General features: G+C 38.2%; 1 protein-coding gene across 1 annotated transcript; it reads right to left on the reverse strand.

Moving 5' to 3' along the window:
* Positions 1-773: 773 nt before the first annotated feature.
* Positions 774-5393, reverse strand: Mzt1 (Mitotic spindle organizing protein 1). Its single transcript, XM_090396843.1, has 2 exons — positions 5000-5393; positions 774-960 (listed from the first exon to the last, which is right to left on the reverse strand). Coding segments are annotated over exons 1-2 (216 nt in total). The 5' UTR covers positions 5215-5393; the 3' UTR covers positions 774-959.
* Positions 5394-15972: the final 10579 nt, after the last annotated feature.

The raw sequence follows: 15972 nt of genomic DNA on the forward strand, positions 1-15972 counted from the left end.
CTGATAAATTCTTCAGTGAGGACATCAAGCAAAAAGTCTTGGTTCAGTGTCCTTATATTCTAGGTCTCTATGGAAAGAAGTTTTACTAGGTCTATGGAAGAATGACTTTTTGTTTGGTTCAGGGTCGAGCAAAATCAGCCTCCTAAATGCAGGATGGGACAATAACTTATCTTCCAAATCCCTTCAGCTTAAGCTACATAAACCAATTGTCATTGACACATCAGGAGAAGTCTGTGCTTCCAGAAGGAGTGTAGTCCAAATACCTATACCTAAGCAAACAGAGAAGCATAGCAGTAACAGCTTCTTTCACAAAGGCTTCTCAGTGCAAGAGTGTTAGAGTGTTTATTCTATATCCTAATTCAAAACTATAATCAGATCCAATTAGTTTAAATGGTCAGAATCCTGTGACACTGACCATTCCTCAGCAGGGTATATTGTACTAATAGTACAGTAGAGTACAGTGCTTTAATTGATAGGATTGGAAATTGACCAAGAAAAGCTATATATTTTATGTTCATCACCCTTACAACCCTTAACCTTATCACATTATTTAATATCAATTTATGGATACAGTATATATATTTTAGATTTCTCCCTTAACATTAATGTGTGATAAGGAAGAAACTGTTTATTTATTTAAATTCATACTCAGGTATCAGCTAATCTAATAATCTATCTAATCTAATTTAATAGTCACATTTTTGTTGGATTTTACAATATAGTTGTAGTGGAAATTCTGTTGTTTGAGTGAATAAAAACAGGGCAAATTTAGCTACATACACCTAAAAAATTTAATTTACATAACTATGTACATGAATAAAAAAGGCAAAAATCAAAACAGAAATGTGCTTGAATATTTTTTATTTACATCAGAGTAAAAAAAAATCTAATGCATTACTAAACCAATTTGTAGAACTAACTGAACACCTTCCCCTTTACACTTGAACTATGACCACATTTCTGTAAAAAAACAGCAAGAATTAAGTTTTTACAATATGCAATAGCTACAGTACTTATAGCTACTACTCCACATATTTAAATAACGCCAACATTATTTTACTACAAATATGTATTAAAAGCCAGAATTCTCACAGGAAGTTGGTTACTCATCCCTGTAAATTATATCAATACATTCACAACAGAAATACAGATAAAATGTGGCTGTGGAGTGTTACAGGGAGCATATGTTCATTTGCTATTGTACAATAGCAGTCAATGGGAATTTTGGACCATTCTTCCTATAGGTATGTAATGAAGTCCTGGACTGCTGGGGGTAGACATCCTTTCACTTCAACTGACACTCCAGTTCATCCCACATATGTTCAATAGGGTTGAGATGGGCTCTGTGGAGGCCAGTCGAGTGTGGTGACATTCATGTCCACCCCACGCAGTAGCAGCAGAAGCCTTATGACACAGTGCATTGTCTTGCTGAAAGAGACAATGGTCAATTCTGTAGAAATGCCACAAAGTATTGCATTGTCCAGAATGTTCAGATACCTCTCAGAGTTCAGTGTTCATGGCATCACAGAGGTCCAAGGCCAAACCGGGAAAAACAGAGCCACACCATCACCACCTCCAAATTTCATAGTTGTGGTCGTGCACTCTGGTAAGAGACATTCACAAAGCATTGGCCGCACCCATACTCATCAAACCTGCTTCGTAGAGGATGTAGCGTGATTTGTCACTCCAAGTTTCCACATCACACTGTACATGCTCTTTGCACTAATGAAGATGACACTCCATGTTGGTTCAGGTAATGTGGGGCTTGCATATTGCAATCCTACCATGGAAGCCAATGTTGTGAGCCTTGATTCTGAATTTTTATTCAGGTTCAGTTTTATTTTGAATTTTTATGCAGATTCAGGTTCCAGTCAATGCCCGAAACTTCGAATTCAACATGTCAGCCAATGAATGGTGGTTTTTACACATTATCCTTTGTAGCATTCTATGGTCACGTTCAGTGTGGTGGGTCATCGACTGCAAGTAGCACTTGCAGTTGACTTCCTATGCTTCCATCTCAGTATGGTATCGCTGACTGTTAACCTGGGAGAATCATATTCCTCCAATTCACACCGGCTAAAAACACGTGACTCGTTACATGGCACGATGTACCTTGCCCATGGGGGAGGAGGGGGGTATCCGTTGACTTCTTTTCAAGCAGTATATTTCGCTTACTTTATCACTATGTGAGAATGTATTTGTTCTCAGAGCATTTTTATATGCCACTGATGTGTACAAGAGCAATAGCAACCAAATCTTTATTTGAAATGAGTTTAATAAGGGATTTCATACAAAGTAGAGCATACTCAACATACTCATTGTCAAGGATGAATAGCTTATGGTATACTAGATGTGCTGAAAGCAGCAGAATGAAGTAACAAATGTTAATGATGTGAAGCATGATAATGAAAGTGTTGTAGAGGTTCCAGTATAAGGAATGAGTGATAGTAGATGGAATAGGAATGACAGTATGAAAGTGGCTGAAGATAACGTAGGCTTGGGCAACTTGAGAAACATTTGGCATGTGGCACTGCAGAGAGAAGAATGAAAGAAAAAGTGAATGGGAAGAGTATTAAAAAGCAATAAACTGGGAGTAAGGAGTTAGTATTGTATGAAGATTCTATGATAATAGGGGTACTTGATGAGAGTCTGCTGAAAGCAAGGTTCCCAAATGCAAAGTTCAAGGATGTTAGTGAAGCTGTTAGCAAGGAGCATCTGTAAAAAAGTTGACTGTTGTAGCAGGTATGGATGATTTGAAATACAAAAAATATACAATGAGAGAGGATATTGACAGTTGCTGAAAGAAGGGGGGGGAGTAAGAATATTCTTCTTCTTCCTAACATGGAAATTTAGGCCATGTGGCCTGTTCCGGTCTCATGCCATCTCTTTCTTGGTCTTCCGATTAATAATAAGAATGTTAACAAGTAAGTAAGAATGTTAACACTCTGAATCTGCTGCTACAGTAGTATAACAGGAATGAACTGAGAAGGGCCATGACTGAAAATTGTGTAGAAGGAATGGTGTGCAATTTATGTAAATATAGAGTGGATACATATGATGTATCCGCTCTATACATCTGATGGACTGCATTTGAATGGTTTTGAAGTTAGATGTTTGTAGAAAGTGTTGTTCTGCGAGGAGTTGAAAATGGAAAAAATTAAAGAAACTAGAGGTATTTGGGGGGGGGGGGGGGAATAGTCAAGCAAGTGTTTATTTATTCCTGGGACAAATGAGTGAACACATGCATGATCATGAATAAGTACAGTTTTCCCGATTTCAAATCCAAATGGAGCTCGTAATTACATTATGCAAGGGTAATAGTGAGAGCCAAATGACAAATGATATAGAGACAGAATGTAAGCAGTACTGTATTTTCAGGGAAGTGGAGGAAATAGAACATGACATTACTGATGATAGCTAAAGAACTTCAACCAACACAAACAAAATAGTTAGAGGATTTTAGGTTTGAAGGAGATGGTTCATTTGAGACTAACTGGTATGAGAAAAGAGGCAAACAGCATAAAGTATATCTTGCAATACATTTGTTCTATTATAAATCTAGCCCTCATTTCTTAATTAGCAGCATTCATTCTCAGCTTCCAAGGATGCCCACTTGTTCTTTCCCTACCCTCCATAAATTGAAAAATTTCATCAACTGAAATCCTGTATGGCCCTTTCAGAAATGCAAGTCTCAATCGTATCACCCCTCTTTCTCCTGTTTGCTAATGTCTGCAGTCTACAAATTCTCAATCTGTCTTCATAATTATAATACTCTTTACACTGTGTTCCTGTAACTATATCATCTTCTGTCATCCAGATGTCACTGATGATGATAATGTTTGGCCAAGTCAAGCTGACCACTGATGAAACTTCTACTTCTGATATTGTTGGTTACTGCTCTAGACTGGGGGAGGGGGGGAAGCACAGAAAGGTGTGGAAGCCGTGTATTGGCAGAATAAACCAATAGGCCAGCAATTGTTATGAGGACTTCATTCAAGGGAGGAAAGGGACACATAGCAAGATGGAAATGAAATATACAGTTATTAAGGGATAATTGCCTGTGATGGCAGAGACCAGGGGTTTGAGAGCACTCAATCTGGTAATAGCATCAGAAGGTGTATTCATAACCATGGTAGCTACTTTGTGGCCAACAGGAAAAAAGTGACAATGAAGTCTTGTTATGAGAGGTTGCATGTGGAATTCTCAGTCAAGAAATATTTATATATGAAACTACACAGCTGGTAATTATAACAAGCTAAGGAAGCAGCCTGAAACAGTGCCATGGAATAAGAAGCAATATGGGAAGAACGTCAATAGTGCATGGAAAATGAACTGTTTGAGGAAAGCAGTTCATACCCACAGTCAGGAGGATAAATCATGTAGGAGTTAAATTGATGAGCAGCAATATAAAGCAGGATCTGAAAAAAAAAATAAAATAAAATAATAATAATAATAATAAAACACTGTGGAAAGAATATAAAGAAAAATGTGATCAGCATGCTCATGAGCAATACAAAACACAGGCAAGAAAGGTAACCAGTATGGTAAGTTGGGTGAAATCAGACTGAGAGAAAATTAGCTAAGCGAAAAAAGGACTGAGAGAAATTTGCCTAAAGGAAATTTAGAATTTCTTGCTTTTTCCATGATGTAGTGAGTAAGATCGGAACAAGGCTAGGCATGCTGCTCGAATACAAGATAAGATCAATAATGGGCAAATAATGGATTTGATTCCACTGGAGGAAAATCGACCACAAGGGCCACCAAAATCACGGTGGACTGGTGAAATCAGATTTGCTGGAGTGACATTAAGAGGAAAAAAAAAAACTGACAGATAGTCTTGGAATCATCTTGAAAAGGCCTTCATCCAGCAATGGACTGGCGATTGCTGACGATAATAGCATATGTTATGCTTAATTACTCCAGCATATACAGTATACTCTACTATGCTTAATTACAACAGCAAAACTTTTTTGCTCATAAAGAGAATTCAGATACTTACCATTCGGTTTCGGCTGCTTTGACCGATGCACTATCCCTTCTTAATTCCTGGATAACAAGTGCCAGAGCTTCAGGATTAACTCCATTTTCGCACAAACGTACACAAATCGCTAAGGTTTCAGCATCTAAGCCAGTATTCAGAAGTTTAGACATTTCTTGTAAAATACGAAATGTTTCTCGAGCTTGTAATGTTGTACTAGTTACAGCATCTGCCATAACTAAACCAAGTGATGCCGTGTATCCAATTTATGAAGAAACAAATCGGTGGGTAACCAAATTACAGAGATAGCTTTATTCTAAATAACGCAAAATCCTTGTTTAACTCCGAACGGTTTCCGAGACACAAACATAAATCCACGAATCTTCGTAACTTCTGAATACGTACAGGACGTATCAGTTACCGAAACGTGAAGAACTAAAGCGCCCCCTCCCCAGTTAACAAAATATTCAAAAGAATAGCAATGATCATCAGCGATAGCTGGCCCAAGGCTATCACTAATTAAGCTGTACGCAGTGAAGATTGGACTGCCTATTCAGTTTCCAAAAAGTTAGATAGGGCTGAAATTGATCTCCAACTCACTATACAGGAACAAAAAGGCATTAGCTTATTTATATATATATATATATATATATATATATATTAAAGATACCAAGTAATTTTATATAAACTTGGTTTTTAATCCTATTTCCCAAGTAAGCAAACAGACAAGTAAGTAAAGTTTGTGCCTGCATGTAGTGTAAGTCTGAGGCAACTCGTGATAAAGGTGGTGTAAGTTCCGATTACTTTCCTCAGAATTTTCCCTTAATGCAAAGCATATCCCCTTGCAGAGATGTATGATGCCATGCATTAAAGGCAAGGGTCACTACCTAGACCGGTTTCGACCTTTATTGTGGTCTCGTCAGTGGGAGCAAGACCTAAAAATGCCAAGGTTGAAGTAATACAGATCTTATGAATTTTACCTAAACAAGTTGCTACAAGGTACTTTGACCTTATTAAATAATATCTCAGGATTGTTTAGGTAAAATTCATAAGCTCTATATTACTTCAACCTTGGCATTTTTAGGTCTGGCTCCCACTGACGAGACCTCAGTAAAGGTCGAAACCGGTCTGGGTAGCGACCCTTGCCTTTAATGCGTAGCATCATACATCTCCGCAAGGGCATGTGCTTTGCATTAAAGGAAAATTCTAAGGAAAGTAATCAGCGCTTACTCCACCTTTACCACGAGTTGCCACAGACTGGCACTATGTGCAGGCACAAACTTGATTTACTTATCTGTTTGCTCACTTGGGAAATAGGATTAAACCCAAGATTATATAAAATTACTTGGTATCTTTAATACGTATATACCCAAGTTAAGAAACTTTCTATATATATATACTGTATATATATATAACTCGGGTTTTTCGTACCGTAAACTCAAGAAAATCGACCGTAGTACCCACATTATTTCAGACAGTGACATATCTTGTTAGGGTTAGGTACCAAGAGATGGCAGCACTTGTTTGCCAGCCTTTTCATCAGTGGCTGCTATAATTAGTGATAGACATGGGCCAGCTATCTCTGATTGGCTACCGGTGGAGATTGAACTGCCCACTCAGTCTTCAAAAGCTAGATAGCGTATAAAGGCCTCGACTACTCCTTATTAGGGAATAAAATGCGTTAGTTTATTTATATATATATATATATATATTCATTTTTTAAATTAACTGACTTAAACCCGAGAATTATAACACAATGACATTTATTTGAAAAAAACGCAACATGTTTCGTCAAAAATGACTTCTTCAGGCGATAAGAACATAGAAAAGATAATAAAAGACACTTAAATTAACATTGACACACTCCAAAGCTATACAATTACAAAGTCATAATATTCGACTGTAAATTACAGTTATGAGCTTGAACTACAGTCCGAGTTAATGTTCTATTGTTGTGCACCTGTGCGTGTGTGGAATCACGCGATCTCCAGTATCTAATAATAGAGTTGAAATTGTCAGCCAAATTATAGCTAAGATTATTATTCAAATGCAAAGGGTCTAAGGTGATTTCCCTTGACTCGACAATGCGGCGCTCTATTTCATCATGGCAGACGTGTAGGTTTGAAGTCAATGTCCAATTTATTTCATGTTGGTGGCCTTCGTTGTTCGTGTTTGTTGAAAGCAGGACATGGCCCGACAGAGCAGTTGCTCTGGTTCTCTTATAAGCAATGTCTCTCTGATGCTCTTCGAGACGTAGTAAGATAGATTTCTCTGTCTGCCCATAGTAAGGCTTTCCGCATTCACAAGTGACCTTATATACACCTGGGAATTGTAGAAGGTTGTGAGGTTGTTTATAGTTCTTGAAGCGTGATATTATTTTTGGCAGAGTCGAGAAGCACGTTTTTATGTTAAACTTCTTTAGAATTCTGCTCAGCTTTTTGGATAGTGTGCTGATAAATGGCAAGACGATATGACCTTTGGAGTCGTCCTGTGTCTCTACGTTGTTACGTTGACGTCGGGATAATTGGTTGTTAATACTTTTTAGAGAGTAGCCATTGTTTTTAAAGGTCCATTTAAGATGTTGTAGTTCCTTTTTCAGTTCTTCTTCATCTGACAGTACAGATCTTGCACGATTCGCTAGAGTTGATATAATACCCAACTTTTGCGCTGGATGGTGATGGGAGGACGCATGCAAATATCTGTCTGTGTGTGTTGGCTTTCTAAAAATAGAGACTTTAATTGATTCAGGCATCTTGGTGAGTTTAACATCTAGGAAGCAGATGGAATATTTTCTTCAATCTCCATAGCCAATTTTATATCTTGATGGCGGTTGTTTAAGTGGTCGAGAAACTTGTGAAGATTCTCAGTACCATGCTCCCATATGAGGAATATATCGTCCACATATCGAAGCCAAATTTTTGGTTTTAAAGTAAAAGAGGAGTTCGCCTTTTCTTCAAAGTCCTCGAAAAAAATGTTGGCTAACACAGGAGAGAGAGGGCTTCCCATAGCTAATCCTTTGACCTGTTTGTATAGTTTTCCTTCGAATTCAAAATAGCCAGAGTTTACACAGTGAGATAACAGAGAGAACATTTTATTTGAAATCTTGTTTTTTAAAATATGGAGAACGTCCTGTGTCGGAACGTTCGTAAAGAGTCGGGAAGCACGTTTTTATGTTAAACTTCTTTAGAATTCTGATATCACCATGATATCACCATGATATCAGAAGATTTTAGTTTTAGATCCTTTATTTTAGAGACAAAATCTGTTGAGTTTTTAATATAAGAAGAAGATTTTCCCGCATAAGCTTTTAATGATGACGCCAAATATTTGGATAACCTGTATGTGGGTGAGTCAATGCTGTCTACTATAGGTCTCAGTGGATAGTTTTCTTTGTGTACCTTCGGGAGGCCATATAACCTTGGAATGAGTGGGTGTAAAGAGCGGATGGAGAGCCGTGTATTCCGTGGAATTTCTGTGGTCATTTTTGACGAAACATGTTGCGTTTTTTTCAAATAAATGTAATTGTGTTATAATTCTCGGGTTTAAGTCAGTTAATTTAAAAAATGAACATATCCCAACCCCGAGTTAATAGTACGTTTCATATATATATATATATATATATATATATATATATATATATATATATATATATATATATATATATATATTTTTTTTTTTTTTTTTAGTTATATTATGTTTTAGCCTTATCTAAATTTTGGAGATTGAGTGGGCAGTTCAATCTCCTCTGGTAGCTAATCAGAGAGAGCTGGCCAATGTCTAATTTTAAGCAGCCAGCAGTAAAGAGTGCCGCCATTTCGTGGTTTCTAACCCTAACACAATATTTTTAATGTCTGAAAAAAGTGTGGGTTCGACAGTCGATTTTCTTGAGTTTATGGGACGAAAAACCCGAGTTTTTTCTCCCGGGAAAGCCACTTTAAAACAATTTGAAGTGCCTTGCCCGTGCCAGAGATCGATTAACTAGGAAATCGCTCGAGAAAAGGCTTAAAAAAGTGTTCCTGTAGTCGGCGACTACATTTGAACCCGAGTCTTTCTGCGTGCCGTCGAACGCGTAAAGTGCAAACAGCACTTCTACTGAACTACACATTCCTAAAAAATATAAATAAAAAATTCTTCGTGGTCGACTAGACTACACGAAAAAGGGCCAGTTAAGCTCTGAATACTTAGAATAAGTCTGTAAATGAATGATTTCACAGGATAATTTTGAGAGAGAAAATGGTTTAAATGATAAAAATAATGAGGAATTATTTGCAGGAAGTGAGATCGCTAGGTTGCGCGCAGTAATCGTACTTACCGGGTGCGAAATTTAAGGATGTAAGTGAGAGTATTAGAGTGCAAAAACAGAGGGTGAAAGAATTAATAATTGTGGCGGGTACGAATGAATTGAAAGGTGATAAATTTTTTATGAGAGAGGACTTGAAAGTATTGTTAAAAGTAGCGAAAGAAAAGAGTGACAGAGTTAGAATGGTTAGTCTGTTGCCGCGGTATGCCAGAGAGGAGTTTAGGAGGAGGGCCATAATCGTAAATGACATTATGCGTAGGTTATGCAGAAGGTGTGGTATTCGTGGACGTGTGGAATGAGTTTGAAGGGCGAAAGGACTTATACAAGATGGATGGCCTGCATTTGAATGGACGTGGTGTGCGGAGACTGGAAAGAGTGTTGCTGAATGAAGTGAAAATGGATGTGCAAAACCAGGGAAACTAGAACTACCAAGGAGGGGGAGGGGGAATGGATATGCAGACATCAGTGAGACAGATGAGTGTAAGAATGTATATAATGTAACCGAGCCAGCACTAAGGACAAAAAATGGGAATGGGTCATTTAGAATAACGCAGCAATATAGGGATGGGACTAAGAGATCACTGCATTTCATGTATACTAATGCCAGGAGTATTCGGAACAAGAAGGAAGAATTTTTGGCCTTGATTGGCTCTTCCTGGCCACAGGTCATTGGCATTAATGAAACATGGCTGATGGAAGATGATATAGTTAGTGGGATAGAATGTGTAGGTTATAGTGGGTTTAGTTGGGACAGAGAGAATAAAATGGGGGAGGCGTATTATTGATGATAGCTGATGAACTGCAGCCAAGGAGAATTGAAGTTGTATCGCAGGATAGTGAAAGGAGCTCATTTGAGGCTATTTGGTGTGAGATTGAGACTGGCAGAATAAAATATACAGTTGGGTGCTGCTATAGACCAGGTGATGGTGGAGATGGTATGCATAGGGAAATTGATGAAATGAGTGGAAGGAGGGTAATTATTATGGGGGATTTCAACTATGGTAACACTGATTGGAAGGAGGAGAGGACACATGTGAGGAAGGAAAAGGATTTTATTCAATTATTAAGGGATAACTATCTGAGACAGCATGTAATTGAAAATACTAGGGGTGTGAGAGTGCTTGACCTGGTAATAGCATCTGAGAATTTGACTGTAATGAATATGACCATGTTGCCACCTGTTGGTGAGAGTGATCATAAGGTCTTGACCTGGGAGGAGGCTAAAGGTGTGGAATTTTCGATTAAGACAGGGTATATGTGGAATTACCGTGCTGGCAAGTATGACAAGCTTAGGAGATTGCTTGGATCAGTGCCATGGCATGTACAACTGCAAGGGCTGGACGTCGATAGAGCATGGGAAGTGGTCAAGGAGCATTTACAGGAGGTAATGGCTGATTGTATACCTAAGGTCCGAATAGTAAAACAAGTAGGGGTTAAATGGATGAATAACACCATTAAGCTTGAGCTGCAAAAAAAGAAACAACTGTGGAGGGAATTTAAAGAAAGGGGTGACCTGCAGGCACCCGAACGGTATAAAGTGCAGGCCAGAAAGGTAACGAGTGTGGTAAAGAAAGTAAAAGCGGATTATGAAAGGAAACTAGCTTTGCAAGCAAAAGAGAATCCCAAAGAGTTCTTTCAAAAAAAAAAATCAGCTAACGCCTTTTTATTCCCGTATATACGGGAGTAGGCGAGGCCCTTTAGCCCTATCTAACTTTTGGAGACTGAGTAGGCAGATCAATCTCCACTGGTACCCAATCAGAGACCGATGGCCCAGAGCTATCACTAATTAAGCGGTACGCAGTGAAGAGAGACGGCTCAAATGTGCCGCCATCTCGTGGTCTCTAACCCTAACACAATATATTTAATGTCTGAAATAATGTGGGTTCTACGGTCGATTTTTCTTGAGTTTACAGGACGAAAAACCCGAGTTTCCGGGAGGAAAAACCTGCTTGCCCGTGCCAGAGATCGACTAACTCGGGAACCGGTCAAAAAAAGGCTTAGAAAAAATTCCTCTAGTCGCCGACTAGACTCGAAAACAAGACATCCTTCGTGAGGCCTAGCGCGGTGGTGTGCAAACGCCACATCCACTGAGCTACACAGGCTCTTTCAAGAGTTCTTTCAATATGTTGCAAACAAGAAAAAAACTGTACACGGTAAAATGATTTTAAGGAATGACTATGGTAAGTAGGTCACTGAATCAGTCGATATAGTGGAGTTACTGAGCATGCACTTTGCAAAAGCATATCATCCAGGTGGTGACATTGAAAAAATGAAGGAACCATTAGTTTATACTGGAATAGTGATGAATGAAGTGGAGGTGACTAGTCTATTACAGAACCTTAATGTGAATACATCTGTGGGATTGGATGGTATACCGGCATGGGTCTTACGTGAAGCAGCTAAAGAATTATCAGTGCCCTTGACCATGTTGTTTAATCTTAGTCTCAGGTCTGGTTTAGTCCCGAAGGTGTGGAAAGAGGGGAAAATAGTTTCACTGCATAAAGGAGGATCCAAGACTACGGTTGCAAATTACCGACCGTTCAGCATATCAGGAGTCGTTGTCAAGGTCTTAGAGAAAGTAGTCAAGGGAAAAATGCAGGAATGGATTGATGAAAACGAGATACTGTACAGGGGACAGCATGGCTTTGTGAAGGGTAGATCATGCTTCAGTAACTTGCTCAAATTTTATAACAAGGTGACGGCTGAACTGGATAAGGGAAATGGGTTTACAGTGATACTGCTGGACCTGGCAAAGGCGTTTGATAGGATACCACATGGAATACTAATCCGTAAACTACAACATATGGGAATGGATATAGGATTGGTGAGATGGATAGGTGGTTGGTTGATGGAGAGATATCAAAGAGTAGTTTATTCAGGAGTAGAGTCCAAAAGACGGCCTGTGACTAGTGGTGTACCGCAGGGTTCTGTTCTTGAACCACTGCTGTTTAATCTGTTCATTAACGATATAGGGAAGGATCTAAGTGGAACAATTCATTTGTTCGCTGATGATGCAAAGTTGGGTAGAGCAATAGTGAGTGCAGAAGATGTCAAAGTCTTGCAGGATGACTTAGATAGATTGGAGTTCTGGGCTTAGGAGAATGGATATCAATTTATTGTAACAAAATGTAAGGTTATGCATTTTGGGGTGAAAAGATTAGCAGCAGTATACCACATTGGTGGAACTGTACTCCAAGAGATTGATGAGGCCAGGGACTTGGGAGTGTTGGTGATAGGGAGATGAAGTTTAGGGGGCACATTGCAAAAGTAGCTAAATCAGCTCATCAACTCACTTGGTTGTTGAAAAATACCTTGACGAGCAGAGACAAGTAAGTTATTGTACCTCTGTACCGAGCCTTGATAAGAGCTCATCTCGACTACTGTGCCCAGATTTGGTCACCTCGGTTCCTTCTTGATGGGGAGGAGGTGGAAAGGATCCAGAGGCGAGTGACTAAGATGATAACAGGTCTATGGAATGAACCATATGAGAACAGGTTGAAGATTTGTGGGTTGCAGAAACTACTTGATAGGTAGAGGAGGGGAGATATGATTGAGACATTCAAATTGCTAAAGTGATTCTGTAGGATTAATTCAGAGGATATTTTTGAGATCAGGACTGGTGGTGGGAGAACTAGGGGACACCTATGGAAGCTGTGCAAGAATGTGGTTAGCAGGGGTGTTAGAGCTGGGTTCTTTACTTTTAGAGTGGTAAATGAGTGGAATAAGCTGCCAGAGTCTGTTGTGGGTGCAATGACGGTGAACGAGTTCAAGACAAGGTATGATAGATACTGTGAGAATGTAATCGCATAGTTATGTGGGCATGATAAAGGCGTTAGCTGATTTTTTTTTTTTTTTTTTTTTTTATGTGGGCATGATGTTTAGGGCCTCCCTCGATGAGTCTAAGGACTCCTTGAGTCGCCCGAAATAATAATAATAATAATAATAATAATAATAATAATAATAATAATTTTTGTAGAATTCTGTTCTTCAAATCTTTAAATAATGTTTTTTTTATTATTTTTATTTTCTGGTGCACCAAACATTTTTCTTTTTAATATCCAAGAATTATTTAATCGCCAGGATAGACTATATTTTCGCTTTTCATCCTCATCAAATTATTATTATTATTATTATGCGATACCTCCAAGGAGTCCAAAGATTCATTGAGGGTTGACACCTACTTTACAGCTCTCCATCTGCAGCACTTAATCTGCCAATGACAGCGAACCGTCACTACCATTATCATCATCATCTACACCAACGCCATCTACTGTTCATCACCACTATTATTTTTTGTCTGTAAATTGCGTGTGTTCTCATGGTTAATTTGTATGTCTGTCTGCAGATTAAAAACCCTGTTTTTAATCTGCAGGAGTTTTCAGGAGAAAAAGCCCTGCTACCTCTGTATGAGGTCGGCTAACTTACCTTCACTTGAAAAATCCCATATAAAGATTCATCTCCTAGGACGAGAATCAAACTTACTGATATAAACTCTCAAATTGGTAATGAAAATACTATAATAGTCCTACATTATTAAGTTTACATCCGAACAAGCTGACATTTTCCCCTTAAACTAGTCTATTGTTATATATTTTGGTCTTCTAAGATACTACTAACTGCATAAAGTAACCATACTGTCTTAGATTTAATCTTCTAACACATTCATAATTTCCATCCTAATATCTCCATTTTCATGTGACTCTAGTTATGTGTAACTCAGGGGTAATGGCCTCTGCTTCTTTTCTAGTCAATTCTAGTTGCCGACTAGAGAAACTTTTTTCTAAACCTTTCTTCGACGGTTACCGAGTTATTCGATTTCTGGCACCAGCCAGTGGGTTTCCCTCAAGGAAACTCAGGTTTTTCGTGACATAAACTCAAGAGAATCTACCGTCGAACCCACACTATTTCAGACTACCATATCATATTAGAGATAGGGAAAACGATAAGGCAGCATTTGTTTGCTTGCCTCTTCACTGGATGCTTCTTAAAATTAGTGTGGATCTAGAGGCAGCTGTCTCTGATTGGTTATCGGTAGTTTGAACTGCCCACTCAGTCTCCAAAAGTTAGCAAAGGCCTAAAGGCCTTACCTACTCCTTAGAAGTGAATAAAATCATTAGCTGATTTATTACAGATCACATGTGAATTAAAATGAAAAAAAAAATCAATCAACGCCTTTTATTTCATATGGTTCTGAAATTTCTTTATTTATTTGTCTATTATTTTAATTTAGAAGGAATAAATGGCCTCGCCTACTCCCTGTATGAGAATTAAAGGCGATCATGGATTTTTTACTTTTCTTTAATTTTTTAATTAATTATTAAAATAATCAAAAAAATAAAAAAAATCAGCTAACGTCTATATTGTTCCCGTATATGGAATAGGCGGGGTCGTTTACCCTATCTAACTTTTGGAGACTGAGTGGACAGTTCAATCTCCACTGGTAGCCAATCAGTGAGATAGCTGGCCGAGGGCTATCACTGATTCATTGGTACGCAGTGAAGAAGGCGGCAATTAATTTTAAATTTAAATTATTAATTAATTTACGATTTTGTTTTGATTAATTTACAATTCTTTAATGAATTGTTTTATTTCTAACCCAACTCAGTACCATAATATAAAATTGGTTTCAACACTGATTTCTATACAAATTTAGTCATATAACTTTATTCGAGTGACTCCATTTTAGTGTTTTAGGTGACATCTATTATTCAATTTGCTTTCTACTATACCAATATACTCACACCATTAGTGTCGATTTCCATATTTCGTATGACATCTTCACAAAGCTGTGCTAAGAGCTGAAATAGTTTGTGTTCTATAGGATCTTCAATAAGAATGCAGGTGATGACTGTTGCATCCATGACTTTAGGCTGCTCAAAGAGAGAGAGAGAGAGAACTTTTTGAGTTTGATTCTAGTCACTGAATAGAGAAACTTTTTCGACCGGTTTCTGAGTGTTAGTCGGTGTCTGGCTCAGGCAAATGGGTTTTTCATTGCTTGAAAATCAAGAACATCAGGGCGGAATTTTACACTAATTCAGGCAATAATATATACTGTTAGGGTTACGGGTTGCAAGAAGGAGACAATTGCCTGCAATACTCTTCTCCCCAGATCTCAATTAAAACCACTAATAATCTTTCACCAGCTACTCGTGATTGACTAACAGCTGCCACCAGTCTTCAAAAGTTTGGCTGAATGGCCTCCTCTTGTCTTGTTACTACTTATATTATTACTTCTACTTGTCCTGCTACTGCTATGGAATATATTTAGTATGGGTATCTAAATTTTATGGTTGATGTTTTCAAGATCCTACATATATTCGTTTTTGTCTTATTATGGTGGCCTGGTTGACTGAGCAGTTTCCATAACTACCATAATAGCTCTCCAACCAAGAAACTGCGCTGCAGTTTCGAATCCTGCTAGGGGCATGGATGTTTGTGAGTCTTATCTCTTTGTAGAAAGGGCATTTGCGACCCCTATCACACCTAGCACAAGGCTTCACTCCCAAAACCAAATGATGTATGTGATTGACCATACAGCATCAAAATGACATCACATGTGAATAACTAACTTGTCTTATTACTAATGATTTTAATGCCCAATTTCTTACAGCAGTTAGTCATTCGGTATAGTTAAAGAATCTCAACGACTTATATAAGGATATATATAACATCACAGAGCCTCTTTAGTTCAGTC

This window comes from Typopeltis vanoorti, chromosome 8 (genome assembly GCF_054136105.1).
Source record: "Typopeltis vanoorti isolate ZY-2024b chromosome 8, IOZ_Tvanoo_1.0, whole genome shotgun sequence".
Taxonomy (NCBI): Eukaryota; Metazoa; Arthropoda; class Arachnida; order Uropygi; family Thelyphonidae; genus Typopeltis; species Typopeltis vanoorti.

What these genes read in the sequence shown, in the direction of transcription:
- Mzt1 (XM_090396843.1), bottom strand. Translation starts at nt 5,214, where the DNA reads ATGGCAGATGCTGTAACTAGTACAACATTACAAGCTCGAGAAACATTT.